Raw genomic sequence first — 21545 nt, forward strand, 5'->3', positions numbered from 1 at the left:
TGCTGCCCGCGTTGGTTGAGATCCAGTGACGGTTAGCAGAATATGGAATCAGTGGATTCAGGAGGGTAATACGGAACGCCGTGCTGGATTCCAACCGCCTCGTATCACTAACAGTCGAGATGACAGGTGTGGTGTCACCGCCAGACACCACACTTGCTAGGTGGTAGCCTTTAAATCCGCCGCGGTTCGGTAGTATACGTCGGACCCGCGTGTCGACACTATCAGTGATTGCAGACCGAGCGCCGCCACACGGCAGGTCTAGAGAGACTTCCTAGCACTCGCCCCAGTTGTACAGCCGACTTTGCTAGCGATGGTTCACTGACAAATTACGCTCTCATTTGCCGAGACGATAGTTAGCATAGCCTTCAGCTACGTTATTTGCTATGACCTAGGAAGGCGCCATTATCAGTTACTATTGATATTGTGAACTATGTACCGACAAAACCGACGTTCATCATTAATGGATTAAAGTTAAGTATTCCACCAGCTACGTCCGTTTTTCTAAATTCTAATTTCCTTGTCCTGTTCCAGAGCTCACGCCAGCCTGCGTGAGCTAAGTCGCGTGCCTTTCGGCCTCCTCTAGTAACACGGTGTTTGCTCTCCTGCCAACCACAGGCCGGCCGCGGTGGTCTCGCGGTTGTAGGCGCTCAGTCCGGAACCGCACGACTGCTACGGTCGCAGGTTCGAATACTGCCTCGGGCATGGATGTGTGTGATTTCCTTAGGTTAGTTAGGTTTAATTAGTTCTAAGTTCTAAGCGACTGATGACCACAGCAGTTGAGTCCCATATTGCTCAGAGCCATTTGAACCATTTTTGCCAACCACAGCAACAAGCATCTTATCCGCATGGCTGTAACGGATCGAGCAGCCACGTCTCGATCCCTGAGTCAACAGATGGGGCTGTTTGCAAGACAAAAACCATCTGCACGAACAGTTCGAAGACGTCTGCAGCAGCATGGACTATCAGCTCTGAGACCGTGGCTGCGGTTACCCTTGACGCTGCATCACAGACAGGATCACCTGCGATGGTGTACTCAACGACGAACCTGGGTGCACGAATGGCAAAACGTCATTTTTTCGGATGAATCCAGGTTCTGTTTAAAGCATCATGATGGTGTCATCAGTGTCTGACGGCATCGCGGTAAACGCACATTGGAAGCGTGTATTCGTCATCGTCGTACTGGCGTATCACCCAGCGTGAGGATGTGGGGTGTCATTGGTTACACGTCTCTGTCACCTCTTGTTCGCATTTACGGCACTTTGAACATTGGACGTTACATTTCAGGTGTGTTACGACGCGTGGCTCTACCCTTCATTCGATCCCTGCGAAACCCTACATTTCAGCAGGATAATGCACGACCGCATGTTGCAAGTCCTGCACGGGCCTTTCTGGATACAGAAAATGTTCGACTGCTGCCCTGGCCAGCACATTCTCCAGATCTCTCACGAGTTGAAAACGTCTGGTCAATGGTGGTCGAGCAACTGGCTCGTCACAATACGCCAGTCACTACTCTTGATGAACTGTGGTATTGTGTTGAAGCTGCATGGGCAGCTGAACCTGTACACGCCATCCAAGCTCTGTTTCACTCAATGCCCAGGCGTATCAAGGCCGGTATTACTTTACGACCAGAGGTGGTTGTTGTGGGTACTGATTTCTGAGGATCTATGCACGGGAATTGCGTGAAAATGTAATCACATGTCAGGTCTAGTATGATATATTTGTCCAATGAATACCCGTTTATCAACTGCATTTCTTCTTGGTGTAGCATTTTTAGTGTAGCAATTTTAATGGGCAACAGCCTTGCCGCAGTGGATACACCAGTTCCCGTGAGATCACCGAAGTTAAGCGCTGTTAAGGAGTTACTCGACCGAATAGTATCGGCTTCGGTCAAGAATACCATTATAACGACCGGGCGAGCGGTGTGATGACCCCACGCGTCCTCCACTGAGGATGACACGGCGGTCGGGTGGCCCCGGTAGGCCACACGTGGCCTGAAGACGGAGTAGCAATTTTAATGGCCAGTAGTGTACATTAGTTACGTAACAGACGCGGGGAACTTTCCTCGCGATTTTCTCGGAATTGCCAGTGCAGTGCAACTTTTTCTAGTGGCCTTCTAAAGGTGTACAAAGGTGGAAGCAAATCCGTGAGCCCAACGTCGTGGCCCGCCCTTCTGAAATATCTGATGTGCTTGAGGTGACAAAATATGGCGGCCGGTGTTGGTTACTGCTCACGCCCAGACCGCTGTTACCGCGTAGATAGGCTGTGTGTGTTGATGATACACGTCTGTGGTTCGCCCTGTAGGTGTGGTGGCCTGCACTGTTGTAGTACGAAACGGTCGAACTGCAGGAGACGAGTCCATTAAGAGGAAACGTAGCCATATCAGTGACTATCTGTGACTGCGCTATTAGCAGGAGTGTCGACAGTTGTTTGAGGTTACACTGGGATGTGCAGAGGGTTGGGCGTACTCACCCTCGTCCTGGTTGGAGCCGATGAGGATCTCGGTGTCGGTGAGGTCCTCGGCGTCGTCGATCATGTCGAGCGGGTGCTTGGGCAGGAAGACGCCGTCGATGGTGGGCGCCGAGGGGAAGCCCAGGATGCCCCAGTAGGAGTTCCACTGCTGCACCGAGACTGTGCGCGCGTCCACCGCCCGCATGCACGCCATCGCCTGCAGCGGCGCCGTGTCCACCCGCGAAGCGTTGCAGCCGCAGTCCTCCACCAGCTGGCGCGCCACCTGCCGGCGCACGGCAACGGCTCAGCACGCGGCCGTCCGCCCATCCTCACTCAGGTTTCCCGAGGTCTCGATTAGACTATGGCTGTCAGTCCTACCGCACTGCGTCAAGGATTCATCTCTCCAAATGAGATACTCTCCAATATAGAGCCATTCGTACCTGTCTTGGAGCCATGCAGGGGACATGACCTTGAGGATTAGGCGCCAAATGTTATCGGACAAATTCTACATTCAAGGCACGGCCATTATGGACAGTTCCGTCTACCAAAGTCGTGTTGTTGTAGTCTTCAGTCCTGAGACTGGTTTGATGCAGCTCTCCATGCTATCTATTCTGTGCAAGCCTTTCATCTCCCAGTACCTACTGCAACCTACATCCTTCTGAATCTGCTTAGTGTATTCATCTCTTGGTCTCCCTCTACGATTTTTACCCTCCAAGCTGCCCACTAATGCTAAATTTGTGATCCCTTGATGCCTCAGAACATGTCCTACCAACCGATCCCTTCTTCTAGTCAAGTTGTGCCACAAGCTTCTCTTCTCCCCAATCCTATTCAATACCTCCTCATTAGTCATGTGATCTACCCATCTAATCTTCAGCATTCCTCTGTAGCACCACATTTCGAAAGCTTCTATTCTCTTCCTGTCCAAACTATTTATTGTCCAAGTTTCACTTCCATACATGGCTACACTCCATACAAACACTTTCAGAAACGACTTCCTGACACTTAAATCTATACTCGATGTTAACAAATTTCTCTTCTTGAGAAACGCTTTCCTTGCCATTGCCAGTCTACATTTTATATCCTCTCTACTTCGACCATCATCAGTTATTTTGCTCCCCAAATAGCAAAACTCCTTTACTACTTTAAGTGTCTCATTTCCTAATCTAATTCCCTCAGCATCACCATTCGACTACATTCCATTATCCTCGTTTTGCTTTTGTTGATGTTCATCTTATATCCTCCTTTCAATACACTGTCCATTCCTTTCAACTGCTCTTCCAAGTCCTTTGCTGTCTCTGACAGAATTACAATGTCATCGGCGAACCTCAAAGTTTTTATTTCTTCTCTTTGGAATTTAATACCTACTCCAAATTTTCCTTTTGTTTCCTTTACTGCTTGCTCAATACACAGATTGAATAACATCGGGGAGAGGCTACAACTCTGTCTCACTCCCTTCCCAACCGCTGCTTCCCTTTCATGCCCCTCGACTATTATAACTGCCATCTGGTTTCTGTACAAATTGTAAATAGCCTTTCGCTCCCTGTATTTTACCCCAGCCACCTTTAGAATTTGAAAGAGAGTATTCCAGTCATCATTAATCGACTGTGGATTGCACCCCACGGAAGGAATAAAGTGCCAGCCGTTTGTGCCAGCTTTGGCACTTGGTCACCTGTCATACATTCTATATGGCGTTCGGCGCTCTGCTCCCAGATCCCAGTCCTGTGTATATACCGATGGCTCCAAAATTCCGCAAGAAGAGCGTACAGGATGCGCTTTTTTCTACCCTGAGAGCCAGATCCGCAAAACCTTCAAACTGCCTACGAGAATTTCTGTTTTTACGGCGGAGACAGTGGCAGTTTTGGAAGCACTTAAGTTTGTCTCTAGCACTTCGTTCCCCAACTTATTGATAGTATCTGACTCGCAAAGCGTTCTTAAAACATTCGGTACAGTCGATGGAACAAAACAACCAACAGTTATATCTTGGATGTGATATCTGAATATATTCGCAACACACGCACGGGCCGGACGATCCATTTGTTGTGGGTACCTTCCCACTCTGGTATCCTCTATAATGATGAAGTTGATGCATTAGCCAAACAAGCGGCAACCTGAGGCACCGTCCTGGATCTGCACCTTCCTTATACAGACTACTTACGTGAAGTCAAGGATCACGCAAGACAACAATGGCAGGAAATGTGGAACGTTTCTCAACAGACAAAAGGCGGTTATTACGCAGTGCTACAACCTCGTATTCCTTCACAGCCGCGGTTCATGAGGGCAGATCTGGGCCGATCCACGAATTCTACCATCATAGGACTCCGCTTCAATCATGCCTCTTTCCTACAACATCTACATCGGATCAACGTTTACAGTTCACCAGCGTGTGAGTGTGATCCTGAGCCGGAAGCTGATGTCAACCACATCTTATTTATGTGCCCCAAATTTGACCGTGAACGGTTGGTCTTTCTGAAGACATTGCTGAGTATGGGCTACCATCTTCCTCAATCAGCTTCTTCTCTTTTGTGTACTAAAGACGGTCGTCTATATAAAGTGATAGTTAACTTCATCAGGAGTACTGGTCACAATCTGTAGGTTTAAATGGTGTACGTAAATTATAAATATGTCTTGCTGATGAAGATATTTCAGAATTGGTGTGAATTGTAAGCCAAGACACTTTTAACTATTTTCCAATGCAATTCAATTCAATTATTAAAACATTATGTACAAAACTGTAAGAGTTAAGCTTTTTATTCTTGTAAATATGTATTTCTGTATTTGTTTATTCAATTATGTGTACATTGTCACTATGTGTTGCCGATGGCTAAATTGAGTGCACACTCAAATGACAAATAAAAAAAAAGACACCCGATGTGGAGTGCGTTCTGTAAGACCTTCGATACACACACCATCAGATTATTTGACTTGTCGCTCTAACGAAGTAGGCGAGTGTCAGCAATATGTCTCATGATCTTATCGTGGCGTGTTTATCTTCTGCCGTTAGGACAGACGATAGAATGCCACTTGCACAGTTAGAGTAGCAGATTTAAACAGAACTTGATTAATTTTCACACACATTTATTAAAATAATAAAAAGCATAAAAATTACTTAACTTCGTTCTAGATGCTATTTACAATTGACAACGTGAAGTTCCTTTGTTATTGGCACGTTAATATTATTCTCACATATCTCTGATTCTTGACAAAGTGTCTATTTATTTATCTTCATGGCTATGTACAGGAATATGGCAATCTTATTGGGTGCTGACTGAAACTTGACTATAGACTGGTAGAGACAAATGTAGAACTTGTACAGACTGTTGCAGACAAATGCAGACTGTCTAATTGGAGGTCTGTACACTCGTTATAATACCTCAAGCATTCAGGTATCACTGCGCGAGTCTGATCCGTGAGGAGAAAAGGTTCTACATTAGCAGCAATCTCGTTGGCTGCGTTACATATTAATACGCGGATCGGCGGAAGCAGAATTTGGTCCGTCTCTAAGGCAGCGCCATCTCGCAGTGCGGAGACGGACGAGTGCTGCGCCTGCTCTGTTGTGCTTAGCGGGGCGCGCTCTAGTGAGAAACTTGTGTACGCACTGACTTCGCAGAACTGTGTACACAACACCCCAATCGCTTAATACAAATGCCTGGATGGTTCCTTAAGGGGGTTAGGACGTCAAACTCAACGACCTGGAGCAGGAGAGGCACGACAAGACATTTGATTTTCCACGGTCTATACTATTAGAAATGAATTCATAAAATTTTGTCAACACAACCAGGAAGGATTCAGGATTCAAACTCATAGCAATGTAACTTCAAAAGTATATCAAAATGGATATTTTACGTGTGAAATTTCATCATTTTTTCACTTACTATTGGCTGCATTCGTTGCTAAAGGTACACTTTTCTTCATAAGTAATGGAGATTCTTCGATGAATTTTGCACAGTACACATACCTTACTTGCAGGTGTAAGAAACTCTAGAATTTTCCAAATCTATTATTAACTGTGCTAAAAATAGAGATAAATAACCATAAAATTTCAGTTTTTTCTAAGCATGAAGTTTAAAATGTAACAGCTCAATCATTTTTTCATTAATTAAATAAATCCTAGAGTTTCATACACCTGTAAGTATGGTTTGTATGCTGTGCAAAATTCATCGAAGAATCTCTCTTAGTTGTGAAGAAAAGTGTACCTATAGCAACAAATGCAGCGAATAGTAAGTGAAAATATGATGATATTTCACACGTAAAAAAAAATTATTTTGTTACACTGTTGAACTTCCATCGCTATGAGTCTGAATCCTGAATCCTTCCTGGTCGTGTTGACAAAGTTTAATGAGTTTATTTGTAAGAGTATACACAGTGGAAATTAAAATGTTGTGTCGTGCCTCTCCTGCTCCAAGTCGGCCCGTTTGACGTCCTACCCCCCTTAAAGGGCGCGGCCAGCGTCCTTCACCATCCTTTCCTTGCCGAATCCGATGAGCCCCTCCCCCTCACCCCCCCCCCCTCCCCGCGCAAATCAACCTAACTCAATGGAAATAATATCGTGGTACGAACCACGGTGATAATGTGGAGAGAGAAGGTGAAGCCGAAGACATACAGAAAGGGGAAGTGGGGGGGGGGGGGGGAGAGGAGACAGATAGATGAGGGAAAATGGACAACGATAGGGAAGACGAGGGGATTGTATGCTACCCCTCAGTTGCAGATAAGAACGCATTTTACTTCATTTCCAGTTTTGCTATTTCACATAAGTGAAATGAAGGTATCAGCATTGCAGTACGTATACAGGGTGAGTCACCTAACGTTACCGCTGGATATATTTCGTAAATCACATCAAATACTGACGAACCGATTCCACAGACCGAACGTGAGGAGAGGGGCTAGTGTAATTGTTTAATACGAACCATACAAAAATACACCGAAGTATGTTTTTTAACACAAACCTACGTTTTTTTAAATTGAACACCATTAGTTTTGTTAGCACATCTGGACATATAAACAAATACGTAATCAGTGCCGTTTGTTGCATTGTAAAACGTTAGTTACGTCCGGAGATATTGTAACCTAAAGTTGACGGTTGAGTACCACTCCTCCGCTGTTCGATCGTGTGTATCGGAGAGCACTGCAACATACATCGCGTTTCTACAGAATGATCTGTAGGGCTGACCCTTGACAGGATGTTCGACGGGCGTTTCATAGGACGTGGAGGACGCATAAATTGGCCAGCCCGTTCTCCTGATCTTACACCTCTGGACTTCCTTCTGCGGGGTACGTTAAAGGAGAATGTGTACCGTGACGTGCCTACAACCCCAGATGATATGAAACAACGTATTGTGGCAGCCTGCTGCGACATTACACCAGGTGTTCTGCGGCGTTTACGACATTCATTACGCCAGAGATTGCAATTGTGTGCAGCAAATGATGGCCACCACATTGAACATCTATTGGCCTGACATGTCGGGACATACTCTATTCCACTCCGTAATTGGAAACGGAAACCACGTGTGTACGTGTACCTCACCCCTCATGGTAATGTACATCTGCGTCAGTGAAAAATACCAATAAAAAGGTGTTAGCATGTGGCAGTAATGTGCTGTTCCAGTCTCTTCTGTACCTAAGGTCCATCACCGTTCCCTTTGGATCCCTACGTAATTCGGTGCTCTCCGATACACACGATCGAACAGCGGAGGAGTGGTACTCAAGCGTCAACTTTAGGTTACAATATCTCCGGATGTAATTAACATTTTACAATGCAACAAACGGCACTGATTACGTATTTGTTTATATGTTCAGATGTGCTAATAAAACTCATGGTGTTACATTTAAAAAAAACCTAGGTTTGTGTTAAAAAATATACTTCGGTGCATTTTTGAATGGTTTGTATTAAACAATTACACTAGCCCCTCTCCTCACGTTCGGTCTGTGGAATCGATTCGTCAGTATTTGATGTGGTTTACGAAATATATCCAGCGGTAACGTTAGGTGACTCACCCTGTATATACTGTGTGGGCTGAAGAGATCATCCTTGATGACTTATTCTTCTAGGATGGGATGTAAGGATAAAAGGAAAACTATTTATTACTCATTCAGTTATGCTTGGGCACTCAATGGGTCCTTTAGCCTGCTGCCTTTGGTGATGTCTATCTGCTATGGAGGGTGAGATGTGCCTACGCTGTTATGTGTGACTGCTTCCTCGTGTTATGACAGATTGTCTACGGGTGGGTGAAACGTCATTGACTTCGGCACTCGATACTTGTGCCATGTTGCAGGGTTTACCGTTCCTAACTATTCTAATTGTCGAACTTGGTCCCTAAGGGCATCGATTTTGTCAAAAACCCGTAGAGCCTTGCCACGGACCTTCTCTTGTATAGTGCTCTCGTGGAGTGCAGTGCCAATGTCGACGTTTCGTGTCCACCATGGAGCTCCTGTGATCCATCGATAGCAAATGTTTTGCAGCGCTTGGAGTTTGTTGTAATTGGAGACGCACGCAGTTCCCCACGAGGTGGAGCCATACAACATTGTGTTTTTTTTTCCTTTATTGTTATTTTAAACCTGTTTACAGGCAGGCCTGCAGCAGCGTACTACGCCGCTCTTCAGCCGCAGAGAAACATACAAGACAGAAATGACGACAATCTGAGATGAATAGATGGTGGACATATAAACGGAGACAAACACTTTTTAAAATACACAGAGCCGTTTACGGGTGTAGAGTCCAAGATAAAAATTGTTCAGGCACTGAGACACATACATAGACGAAAGTTGTCACACGTGAACGTGGGTGCACAAAACGAATAACACTGAACCATTTAAGTACAAAAGACGGCACACACAGAAACACGAGGCGGTGATCTCCAGCGCGCGAATGTTCACTAACTGTGTACGAGTCCGGGCACCTGCCAGGAGAGGAGGAGGGGGGAGGGGTGGGAGAGGGAGAGGGAGAAGGAGAGGGGAGAAACGATGCCATGTGGAGGGGAGACGGGGGCAGGGGAGAAGGGGGGAGCCCGGGGGAAGAGGGGTGGAGGAAGGGGACAGGGGAAAAGGAAAGAGAAGGGAGGGAGGGTGCCAAGAGGAGAGGCCACAGGAAGTGGGGGCGGGTAGGATCAAAGTTGATAGGAGGGATCGATGGAGGGGAGGAGGATATCATCAGGGAGGGGGAGCTGCCGGAAGCCACCTTGGGAGAGGGTAAGGAGGGTGGAGAGATGGAGACCGGGTGGGACGTGGGATACAACATTGTGGGTTGCACCGTTGCCTTATACAACTGGAGTTTAGTCTTAGGGTTGAGATCCTTACACAATGGCCTGCCCATCTTCTGGGCTGCCGTCAGTATGCTACGTAAAGAGTAATTTTTTGCAAGGTAGACACCGAGGTACTTCACTCCCGGCGACCATGGGATAAACTGGTCAGCTATTTGGAGTCTGTCGTTCAGAACTGGTTTCCGCCGTGTGAACATAACGGCTGCCGTCTTCGCCGAGTTGATGGTTGTCTTACTTTGCAGCGCCCAGCGCCATTACAGCAAGCTGCCGTTGCATCCTGGCGATCAGCTGGTCCGAGAGTCACCCAGTCGTCAGGAAGGCCGTATCGTCCGCATAAAAACTCGCCGTAACAAGGGGGATATGTCATTTACATATAAGTTGAAAAGTGGAGGCGAAATAACAGAGCCCTGCGGAGGTCAGTTTCATTTCGGAGTTTTTATCGTCGACTCGGACATACAGTTTCCTGTCCTGCAGAAAGCTGTCTGTGAGTCCAATGTAACAATCCGCAATAGGAGTAGTGCGATAAGGTTGGGCCGCCACACCTTGTCGTAAGCTTTTTCGATGTCAAGGAAGACACCAGTCGTGAAGTGCTGCTTGTTGTATGCTTCTTGTATCCGTTCGGTGATCCGTAGAAGTTGAAGTGCGGCAGATAACTTGTCCTTGAAACCGAACTGTTCGGATCGTATAACATCATGCGCTGTAAGCGTGTCATGGAGCCTCTTCAACAGCACTCTCTCGAGCACCTTGCCAAGGGTCGGCAAGACGCTAATTGGCCGGTAACTGTTGGGTTCTGCTAGGCTTTTACCTGGCTTAGGTAGTGGAACTATTCGAACCGTCTTCCCTGCCGTAGGAAAACATCGCTGCAGGAGACAGCTGTTGAAAATTCGGGTAAGGAGAACAGCTGGCTTCCAGGGCAACTGCTTCAAATCGGTGTTGCTTATGCAGTCGTTGCCTGGCTCGTTATTCCGAGTCTTCCCGATAATTTTACGGGTCTCTGCTGGTGTGGTGAGTTGTGGGCGGCTCTGCACAGGCGCAATACGAAAAGCAGACCATTCTGCTGTAACGACGGCTTCCTGTTCCTGCAGGCGGACGTCGTTCACGGGGGCCGCCGGTGTAGACATCTGTTCTTGGTAAGGCGTAGCATACAGCTCCGCCTGGGCGAGTTCGTCATAGAGGAGGCCATCTGGTCCTCTGATGGCGCGTTTAGTTGGCCGCTGGTGTCGTATGTTCTTCACTACCTGCCGTTCGTTCTTGGTTCGAAGTAAGAATTCATCCATCCTATCTTCCCAGACCTGCTCTCGCCACTAGGCCACTCTCCTGTGCAGTTGTCGTGTTAAGAGGTGTGTTTTCGTCGATCGATCGGGTTTCTATAGCGCAGCCAACGTCGCCTGCTCCTGTTACTCTGTGTCTTCAGTTCTAGGAGTAGAGGCGGGAACTCGTCCAAAGCTACTACAGGGAGACCGTGTGAGAAGTTGCCCTCCGTTTGGCTACCGTTTTGTACCGCGATGTCGATGGCTTCCGGTGTTGAAACGTCCTGCGTCGGGCAGATATTGTTGTCAAGATATGTCCGAAATTGTCTCCAGTTCAGAGTTTGTGAGGTGGGGGGCGGAAGGTTGGCGGTTGCGTTTTCCACTATGTTGAGAACTGGCCTCTGGTCCGACGAGAGATCGTCGACGGTGCGGAGCTGGAGGTTCGTCTCAATGTTTTTGATGAGAGCAATATCTAGGACGTCTGCCTCTTGCCGATCGACGTAAGGAATCCGTGTGGGCTCCCGTGGGCCGTGGACTGTGATGCCCAGCTCTTCTTCCACGCCGATCAAAGTTCGTCCACGAGGGTGCGTACGCCGGGAATTCCACGCGACTTGCTTGCTGTTAAGCTCACCTCTTAGGAAAATTTTGTCAAAATTGGTGAAGATACTGCGTAGGTCGGCTGGCACCAGGGTTTTACCGGGGCTGTTGTACGCCGAAATGAAAGTGATGTTGCCTGCCGCCGATCGAACCGTTACTGCTGTTGCCTCCAGATGTTGGAGGTGTGGTAGTGTTTCATAATGGTGCCGCAGTGACTTCAAACACTTTGTTACAGGAAATGTTCAAAATTTCCTCCGTTAGCAAGGATACGTGCATCCACCCTCCGTCGCAGGGAATCCCTGATGCGCTGATGCAGCCCTGGAGAATGCCGTATTGTATCACAGTCGTCCACAAAACGAGCACGAAGAGTCTCTACATTTGGTACCGGGGTTGGGTAGACAAGAGCTTTCAAATGCCCCCATAAATGAAAGTCAAGAGGGTTGAGGTAAGGAGAGCGTGGAGGCCACGGAATTGGTCCGCCTCTACCAATCCATCGGTCACCGAATCTGTTGTTGAGAAGCGTACGAACACTTCGACTGAAATGTGCAGGAGCTCCATCGTCCATGAACCACATGTTGTCTCGTACTAATAAAGGCACATGTTCTAGCAGCACATGTAGAGTATCCCGTATGAAATCATGATAACGTGCTCCATTGAGCGTAGGTGGAAGAACATGGGGCCCAATCGAGACATCACCAACAATGCCTGCCCAAACGTTCACAGAAAATATGTGTCGATGACGTCATTGCACAACTGCTTGCGGATTCTCGTCAGCCCACACATGTTTCTTGTGAAAATTTACAATTTGATCACGTTGGAATGAAGCCTCATCCGTACATACTGACGAAACTAAAATGATCTCTAACATGGAAATTAAGCGTTTCCGGACTCATGTCCACATAACATCTTTTCTTTATTTGTGTGTGAGGAATGTTTCCTGAAAGTTTTCCCGTACCTTTTTGTAACACCCTGTATAGACGTACGTATTGCGAAATCTGAGCTCAGCTGTTGGACGAAGGTGCGTCTCCGATACAAGTGCGATGTCGATTTTGTGACGTTGTATAAATTCAGTGTAATCTGTTATCTTGTGTTTCATTCCGTTGGTGTTCCATATACAGATTTTTAGGTTTCTCGTGGTCCTAGGGCTATCCATCTTAAGGTGATCCAAAGGCCTTCAGTACACTTTCGATTAAAGAATGTATCCCCACTAGTTGTTGATGCACGGCGGTGAGAGCGATGGAGCTATGGATTCCATCAAATGTGCTGGTGAGACGTAGGTTTCCGGTTCCGGTCGGCGTGGTGATGCTGCGTGGGCGTATGAATAATGCTGGCGGTGCTGTTGAGGTGGGCGTGCTTCAGGAGGAGGCTGTGCTGCTGGCTGCCGTGCCGCCGCCGGCTGTTCCTGTGGCGTTAGCTGGCGGTGGGGCGGAGGGTGTGCCGTCAGGTTGGAGTTCCGTACTACACGAGTCCTCCGTTCAGAGGGCTGCGGGGAAGACCGTTGTCTGTATTTCCTGGTACTTGTGGCAGCCACGCCATGTGGCAGGATGGTCCTTCTCACAGTTCGCACATTTCGGCGGAGCCCCTCGTGGATGAGTACGTGCTGAAGATGGGTGCTGCCTCCACATCGAAGGCAGCGAACAGGCAAGCTGCAATAATTAGCTGTATGTTCGAATCTCTGCCAATGGCGACATTGAGCAGGTCCTTCCTGTCTGTTGTAGGTTTCACTATCTACTTTAGTGTATAGAAGGTATTTGATGCCGTAAGTCTTCTAGCTTTCCTTTTGGGCCGGCAACGTGACGCAGTGAGCAGCTTGAGGTCGTAATGCCTTGGTGTTGTCGTCTCGATTTTTAAACTGGTGGGCGTTGATGTCAGGGAAACCCTTCTCTATCAGCGCGTCTTCCAGTTCTTTCTCCGTAACTTCGGCAGTGTAAAGGAACTGAAAATATTGTGATTTAATCGCAGAGGTGCTGAAAAATTGTTCCAGTGACACACCAGAGAAATATCTGGTAAACTTTTTATCTTTGAGAGACATAGGAACAATTTCGCCCTTCGTTTTCTTTTTCTTGTATGAACGACTACTTTTTGTTCTGATGGGCTGGTGGGATGTCGTACTGTCTAATTACTAGTGTGTGTGTCTGTGTGGTAAATGAATGAGTTAAAAGACGCAAGATGTGTTTTATATTATTTTCATCGCACAACAATCCTTTTTCCCATGCCTATGGAGTATTTATGATAAGCAGAGAAGGCGAGTTTTAGATGGAACCGAAGATCTTCAAAACGGCGCTGCTCAACAATAGAGGTACGTGATTGTGCTCTCTACTTTCCTTTCGTGGCCGCTAAAATTACTTCCGATTCGTTTTGCCGAGACATTCAGAACCTGCAATCTTCTTTTTCTTATAAAAATACTAGTCCGATGCAAAAGAAATACTGTTAGATTTAAATAATTGCCATTCTTTTACCCAGGCCACGGGGAATGATAGAATGTACGTGCCTCTACTCTGAATGTACGTTCGCAATCTCCGAATGTGTTACGACGAAATTATTTCACAATGAAAATTTCTCATCAGACCGCAACCACTCGCACGCGAATGTACGTACCCTCTGAATGTGTCTAGTCAGTCACGCGCGTTGTTCAAAAGCTTTACTTTTAATATTCAGTGGATTACATTTCCGAAATTAATTTTTGTTTATGCTGCAAATCGTACTTCACGCGAAGTATTTATTACGTAAGTTTCAGGCTCAATTTAATAAAAAAAAAAAAGATTCCGAATAATAGAAATAAAGAATAACAATCAAACAAATCAAACCTAAATAAACAGAAAGAGGGAACGTTACAGCAGGTAGACGTGTGACAACCACTTTGAGGTCCTTGTCCTCTGCAGCCTGATGCTTAAAAAAGTGGATGTCATTCGACAAAAAGAATTTTTGGACATCATGGTTGTGGAGAGGAGCAGCGATTGGTATGATTAATCAATAATTCAAAAACAGTATTAATCGCACTTATTATTGTTATAATACCGCCAACCGGTTTCAACCCGACGTAGCGGTCATCTTCTGGGCGTTTACACTGTGAAATTGTAGATATCCGTCAGAAAGGCTCTATTATACAGCAGCTAAAATTATGTAAACTTAAAATACTTTACCCATTGGTCGACTGCTGGTGGTGTCACTCCTGTCTACGTAACGGCAGGAAACTACGCGAGACTAACCCTTCTATGGGCTTAAGCAGCGTACTGAGATCACGTAAATAGACGGCAACACCCCCCAGCGGCGATCAGAGGCATTTAATACGGTTTGTTATATGTAATTAGAAGTCACCTTGGTTTAACACAAATTTAAGTGACAGTAAATAACGGAAGACGGGACCATTCCATTTAAAAAGAATTACAATTATAGTGTTAATTTTAAAATAATAATAAATGTTCCAATATCAAGTCGTAAAATTCGTAAAAGTATATTACATTATGTGTCATAATATAAAGTAAAAGAATCTGTGACACACCAAAAGTGGTGTCGTCTTGTATTACAATGTACATTTACGTAGAAAACATTTCAGTCAATTTACTAAAACGGTTAACATGGAAGGACTACAACGCCAAGGTGACTAGCAGTTAGCCGGCCGCGGTGGTCTCGCGGTTCTAGGCGCGCAGTCCGGAACCGTGCGACTGCTACGGTCGCAGGTTCGAATCCTGCCTCGGGCATGGATGTGTGTGATGTCCTTAGGTTAGTTAGGTTTAAGTAGTTCTAAGTTCTAGGGGACTAATGACCACAGCAGTTGAGTCCCATAGTGCTCAGAGCCATTTGAACCATTTTGACTAGCAGTTACATATAACAAACTGCATTAAATGCCGTGGATTGCCGCTGGGGGTTCCACGTGACCTCAGTATGCTATCTAAGCCCATACGAAGGGTTAGTCCCGCATAGTTTCCTGTCATTACGTAGACAGGCGTGACACCACCAGCAGTCGACCAATGGTGTTAAAGCCCAGAAGGTGACCGCTACGTCGGGTTGAAACCGGTTGGCGGTATTATAACAATAATAAATACGGTTAAGACTGTTCTTGAATCATTGACGGCACAAAGAAACTGATGGCCCGTCGTTGATCGTCATAGGAGTCAAAATGATATTTGATCCTGTCTCGTTGGTACATGGCCTTAAGACTGCCGTCAATATTCGTTTTCAGCGCCTTGTTGAGTTCCATGTCGTAAACAGTAAGGGGCGGGACTTTGCGTAGTGAGTTCCGGCCAGGGCCATCTGTTCCATCCTTATCTGCTTCGAGATTGACGTCACTCGTCCGGTCCATACGTTCTCGAGCATCCGTAGTATCTTCCGTCGCAGTAGCCTCATAACGGTTGGAAGTTTTCAGTTCCTCTGGACGTTGTCGCCTCCGACAGTTGTTCTGCTTAGAAGAAGCGTCGAGTGGTTTTCTTTGGCGCGCTAGTGTAAAATCGCCGCCTTCGTCGGTGGGCTACACGGTCCAAACTTCTTCAGAGGAGACTCCCTCCAGATCGTCTTCTTCTGGTGGAGAAAATTGTTCCACGTCGTCTGCTGGTTCTTCAGGCTGTCAAGTAGGAACTGTACTAGTGCGGTTGTCGTATACTTCCTGACTTTGCAGAATCGTGTGTTGTATTTCACGTCTCAGTCCCCGTTGCTGCCGATCGTTCTGTGTTAGCTGATGCCTCTCGTCACAAGGGTTTGACGCACGCTGTCCTCCGCTCTCCATTCGCGTAGCGCTCGTCGTGGTCCTGTCCTCATTATCTTGCCTTTCAGAATCGGGGGTCCGCACTCATCGGCGTCGCGCGCTCAACTGCATACGTATGGAGCAAGGAGCGAGCGGTAGGTTCCCTACTCGCCAGTGGCAGCGGCTGCTCATCTCGCGCTCTTTGGCTGCGGTCACAGTGGCTCCGAGGTCGGTTGATTCCGCCGACGACCAACATCGGCCGGAGGTGGCCCATCTTTTCACCACGTGCGCGGGCACACTATGGCCCAGCTTATCACCCGACTTCGGACGACAGTCGCTGAAATTCAGATCAATTTGTTTTCTCCGGTGAAAACGACCGACGTTCTCGCACGCGAAATATGGAGCGTGAGAAACAGGAAAATTTAGTCCAAGAAAGAGTGAGTTTGTGGCATCCTGAGTGTGGCGTCACCACCAGACACCACACTTGCTAGGGGGTAGCCTTTAAATCGGCCGCGGTCCGTTAGTAAACGTCGGACCCGCGTGTCGCCACTATCAGTGATTGCAGACCGAGCGCCGCCACACGGCAGGTCTAGTCTAGAGAGACTTCCTAGCACTCGCCCCAGTTGTACAGCCGACTTTGCTAGCGATGGTTCACTGTCTACATACGCTCTCATTTGCAGAGACGACAGTTTAGCATAGCCTTCAGCTACGTCATTTGCTACAACCTAGCAGTTACTATGTCTTCTGAACATATAATATTGTGACTCATGTACCGTCAAGAGCGACGTTCATCATTAATGGATTAAAGTTAAGTATCAAACAAATTACGTCCGCTTTCTCAACTCTAATTAATTGTCATGTTCCAGACCTCACGTGAGTATAGTCCTTCCCTCCTCACGCCAGCCTGCGTGAGCTAAAACGCGTGCATTTCGGCCTCCACTAGTAACACGGTGTTGGCTCCGGCCAACACAACACTGAGGATGAAAATACCATAATCGGGATACAGTTTGGAATCTATGGACTGAAATCTCATGTTTATTCGACACCTCAAATAGTCAAAAATCTTTATTGGAAATTTTAGGCGTAGATTATAACTTCAAAAAATAATTTGCTCGTGTGAGAAGGTGGCGTATCTTACAGCTGTTGTGCTGGATCTTTTTTGTGGCAGGCCGTCGTTAGTTGTCTACAAATTATTGTCACTGCTTAGTGCCGTTTCATGCCAGTAGGGTACTGATTCCGTTAATATCAGTTGGTTTGAAAATGTGGTGTATGGTACGAATCTCCTCTTTTAAGTGCTTTAGATTTTCAGATTCCCTTATGCTATAATTTATGCCTGTGCTAAATGACAGCCATTGTAGGTTAACTGAAGTACGGCTGCACAGCTTTAAGGAAATACAGCGAATCTTTGTGTTTGTAATTTGCTTTTTGAGGTTATCGCGCGACTGGCCGCAGCCCTCCCCTCCCCCCTTATGAGTTCTCTCCCTCCTTTGGTCCCCCCCCTTTTCGTTTATCATCTCCTCCCTCCTTGTTTCCTCCCCCCTCCAATATGTCCATTCCCCCCCCCCCCCCCCCCAATCTGCCCTCGGCTATCTTTGTGCTGACAGTTTAGTGCAGTGTTTACAGTGTGTTTTCAGTGTTGCGTGTGTTCTCCAAAGTTTTGCGATCGGACATCGTACTGTCGCTGGGTGTGATTTTTATCTCTCTTGCGAACAGAAACCAGACTGTTCGCATGTTTTTTTTAATTGTCTGTCTACTATGTTACCTGTCTGCTCCCTCTGTATATTTTATTAGCTTTGCCAATCCTTTACTTTATGTTTTAACTTTCCACAGTTTTCCGCCGTTTTACAATTACAGTCACCGTTTCATTTTCTTATCTTCTTCTTGCGTTTTAAAAAGTCTGTAGGCTGCTGAGCATCGCACTAAGCTGCTGCCAGCCCGCCCCCTTTGGGGGGAATTGAAATTCAATAAAGAAAAGTAAAAGACTGGCCGCTGCCCACAACTACAGCAGCATCAAGATTAGACACTTCAAGACCAGCGACTTAGAAATTGTATGTGCTGAAGAATAGTGTTTATTTTGTCTGTCGCCGTTTGCTTGCGACACGTTTACCACAAAGTATTGTCATGTACTTTTCGTAATAAAACTCATTAAGACGATTCTTCAACTGTTGTCTAGAGATCTTAGAAGCAGGTTTCGTAGACACCCCATCTTTGACAGCTAAGCAGGAGTCAACATCGGCGACGAGTATTAAGAACCCAGAACCTGGAAGCCACGGATTTTCTTTTCTGTTTTGCTGACACCTTGATTCTGTTTTGCCTTTTATTGCAGGGGTGTGTTTATTTGCTTTAATAGTATCTCATTTAGTGTTTTTTTCTATTCTGTGTTTTTAGGTGGGCATTTCAGAAACTTTCTTTGCTTCTGTACTTATTTTTGTTGCTTGCCTTGTTTTGTTATGTCTTCTGATATGAGCAAGCCACCTTTTCCACCCCTGCTGAAGCGCCACAACTGCAAGCGATAGATGTAGATCTCATCTTTGACAACTACGCAGGATTCAACAACAACGAAAAACCAGTCGAAACTTGCGAATTTTACTTTTTTTTATTCACTCGGCGACTAGTTTCTGACCAAGACTCATTTTAAAATCGCCGTAAAATAGTCTACAATGGTATTTCCGAAGAGGTGAAAACGTCAAAAATGTGCAAAGAAGAGTTGCTGTGCGACGAACAAAAAAATGGCTCTGAGCATCTGAGGTCATCAGTTCCCTAGGACTTAGAACTACTTAAACCTAAAGTACCTAAGGACATCAAACACTTCCACGCCCGAGGCAGGATTCGAACCTGCGACCGTAGCAGTCTCGAAGTCCCAGACTGAAGCACCTAGAACCGCTCGGTCACAGCGGCCGGCCGTATGAGGAACAGTTGCGTTGCTCATTTTTGTCGTTTTCACCTCTTCGGAAATAACATCTTTACCAATGTCGGAATCGTCTGAAAATTGATCTCGGCCCCAAGCTAGTCATCGAGTAAATGAAAAAAAGTAAAATCTGCAATTTTCGACTGGTTTTTCGTTCTACTGATTAACGGAAGTTGCTGACCCACAGTTACTCCAGTATGCTGGTAGCTCGTAAAAATAAACAGCCGGTGGTAATCTACAGTGAAATTTCACAATTATTTGACAGCTTCAAAGCCCCACATCATTACAAATCTAAAGAACTGAGAACGTAGCGTGTAAGAGTTATACTCTGTTCATCATAAGAATAAACCTGATGTAAACAAATACAAACGCGATGATTGGTGAGAAGCTGTGGCACACGTAGACTGATGTTGTTACGCTCTTGCAAGTATGCCCTAGTTATGTATTAGATATATTATTACTAAGTACGTTAAATGACACTTTAAGATTTTCAAATGTATTAACAGACATTAAACTTTGTCTTAATGACGCTTTAGCTACGTAGTTTTTATTTCAAAAATCGTGTACAGTCAAAGCTTCTGCAGCGTTGTGCTCTGATTGTCGCGCTGTTAAGACCCAGTATGAAAATGGCTGGTGCTGTTTTCTGTTCCGTAGTGAAACACGCGTGTGGAATATGGTTAAAAAGGGCCGAGAAATAGACTGTTCTTAATGTTTTTCATAAATTTACGCAGATAATCGGCTTTGAAATTTTTCCAGCCGCTGTATGTAATACAGTTGATACACAAATCCACATTGCGCGTGTAGCGCAATAGGTATAATGGACTGACAAGCAAATACAGCTCATGATTCGTCGCTTCAAACCTCTTCCAGAATCTTTTATTTTCTCGTTTAATTTGAAGCACGTACATCTCGTAATTATAAAAGTCATCATCATTTTTATGAATAATGCACGTCTTCTTGTTTCTAATTACATATTGGGCGCTAAATTCCTGTTTTCATTTCAGATACAAATTCTTCATTATCGATGTTTTGTGAAAGACTTCGTAAAAGTTGGTTAAATTAAGAAAACACAATAATTTAATTTTTGAAGGCAAAAGTGAAAAACGAAATTCTCTTTATTTGTGCCATATACCCATTGTTTTATAGCACAGATGTACGTAAGTGTCGTGGGAACACAGAAAACAACCATTTTTATAGCATCGAGCACATCATACAAATGCTGCATTTTTACGTTTGCTACTGTACCATTACAATATGGACCCAACAGAACTGATATGAAGCCAAGCTGCGGGATTTGGGCCGGGAAGTAACGAGGCTGTTAAGCTACCAGACGCAGTGGAACTAACGCACGCAGCATTCTCACACTTCACTGCCGAACGTTGGTTGGTTAGAAGTTTTCATCACTGTTGTTTGTACTTAGAATACCACGTCAGGTCACCTAACAAGGGAACCTCCCATCGCACCCCCTCAGATTTAGTTATAAGGTGGAACAGAGGATAGGCCTTGAAAAACTGAACACAGATCAATCGAGAAAACAGGAACAAGTTGTGTGAAACTATGAAAAAAAAAAAATAAGCAAAATATACAAACTGAGTAGTCCATGTGCAAGATAGACAACATCAAGGATGATATCAGCTTAGGAGCGCCGTGGTCCCGTGGTGAGCGTGAGCAGCTGCGGAAATTAAAGGTCCTTGGTTCAAGTCTTCCATCTAGTGAAAAGTTTAATTTCTTTATTTCCGCAAAGTCATGATCTCTCCGTTGGTTGATAGCGTCACTGTTCACTGTAATAAGTTTGGTGTGTGTTTTGCGACCGCACCGCAAAACCATGCTATTAGTAGACGAAAGGACGTGCCTCTCCAATGGGAACCGAAAACATTTGATCGCAAGGTCACAGGTCAACCGATTCTTCCACAGGAAAATACGTCTGATACATTCTGTACGACACTGGTGACGACATGTGCGTCAGAAGACAAGAATATGTTGTCGACCCACCTAACTTGTACACTTGGCGAATTGGTAAAAAAATTCTCCTACCTTGCCCGATTTAGGTTTTCTTGTGGATGTGATAATCCCAAAAAAGGGATGAAAACATAAGAGTTTGTCACATAAACTGCAACAAATGAATGCAACAGTTTCACAGTCGCACAGTTTTCCCTGTGCTCTGTCAAAACATATGTTTTTAACGTTTTCAAATTTTTCCGTGTGTAGACCGTCAAATCCTGCATATGTCCAAGCAAATCTGAACATGTTCTGGAATTTTGTAGAGCGAAGTTGATTATGTGTGAGTGCCTGAACTTTGATAATTGAAACATGATCACGTAAACAATATTGCTCTGTGTACCTGTGCAGCTTCACCAAATAATTGTCTGAAAATAAAAAAAATTAAACTTTTCACTCGAGGGAAGACT

General features: G+C 45.7%; 1 protein-coding gene across 2 annotated transcripts in view; it reads right to left on the reverse strand.

The window, feature by feature from the left end:
- The window catches only part of LOC126293695 (acetylcholinesterase-like), an 824325-nt gene that overhangs the window by 563328 nt on the left and 239452 nt on the right, over positions 1-21545 (reverse strand). For both annotated transcript variants that reach the window (XM_049986998.1, XM_049986997.1), the window contains exon 6: positions 2470-2731. In XM_049986998.1, coding sequence (XP_049842955.1) covers positions 2470-2731 — 262 coding nt within the window. The remainder of the gene's footprint in view (positions 1-2469; positions 2732-21545) is intronic.

The sequence above is a fragment of the Schistocerca gregaria genome, chromosome 10, assembly GCF_023897955.1.
Source record: "Schistocerca gregaria isolate iqSchGreg1 chromosome 10, iqSchGreg1.2, whole genome shotgun sequence".
Lineage (NCBI taxonomy): Eukaryota > Metazoa > Arthropoda > Insecta > Orthoptera > Acrididae > Schistocerca > Schistocerca gregaria.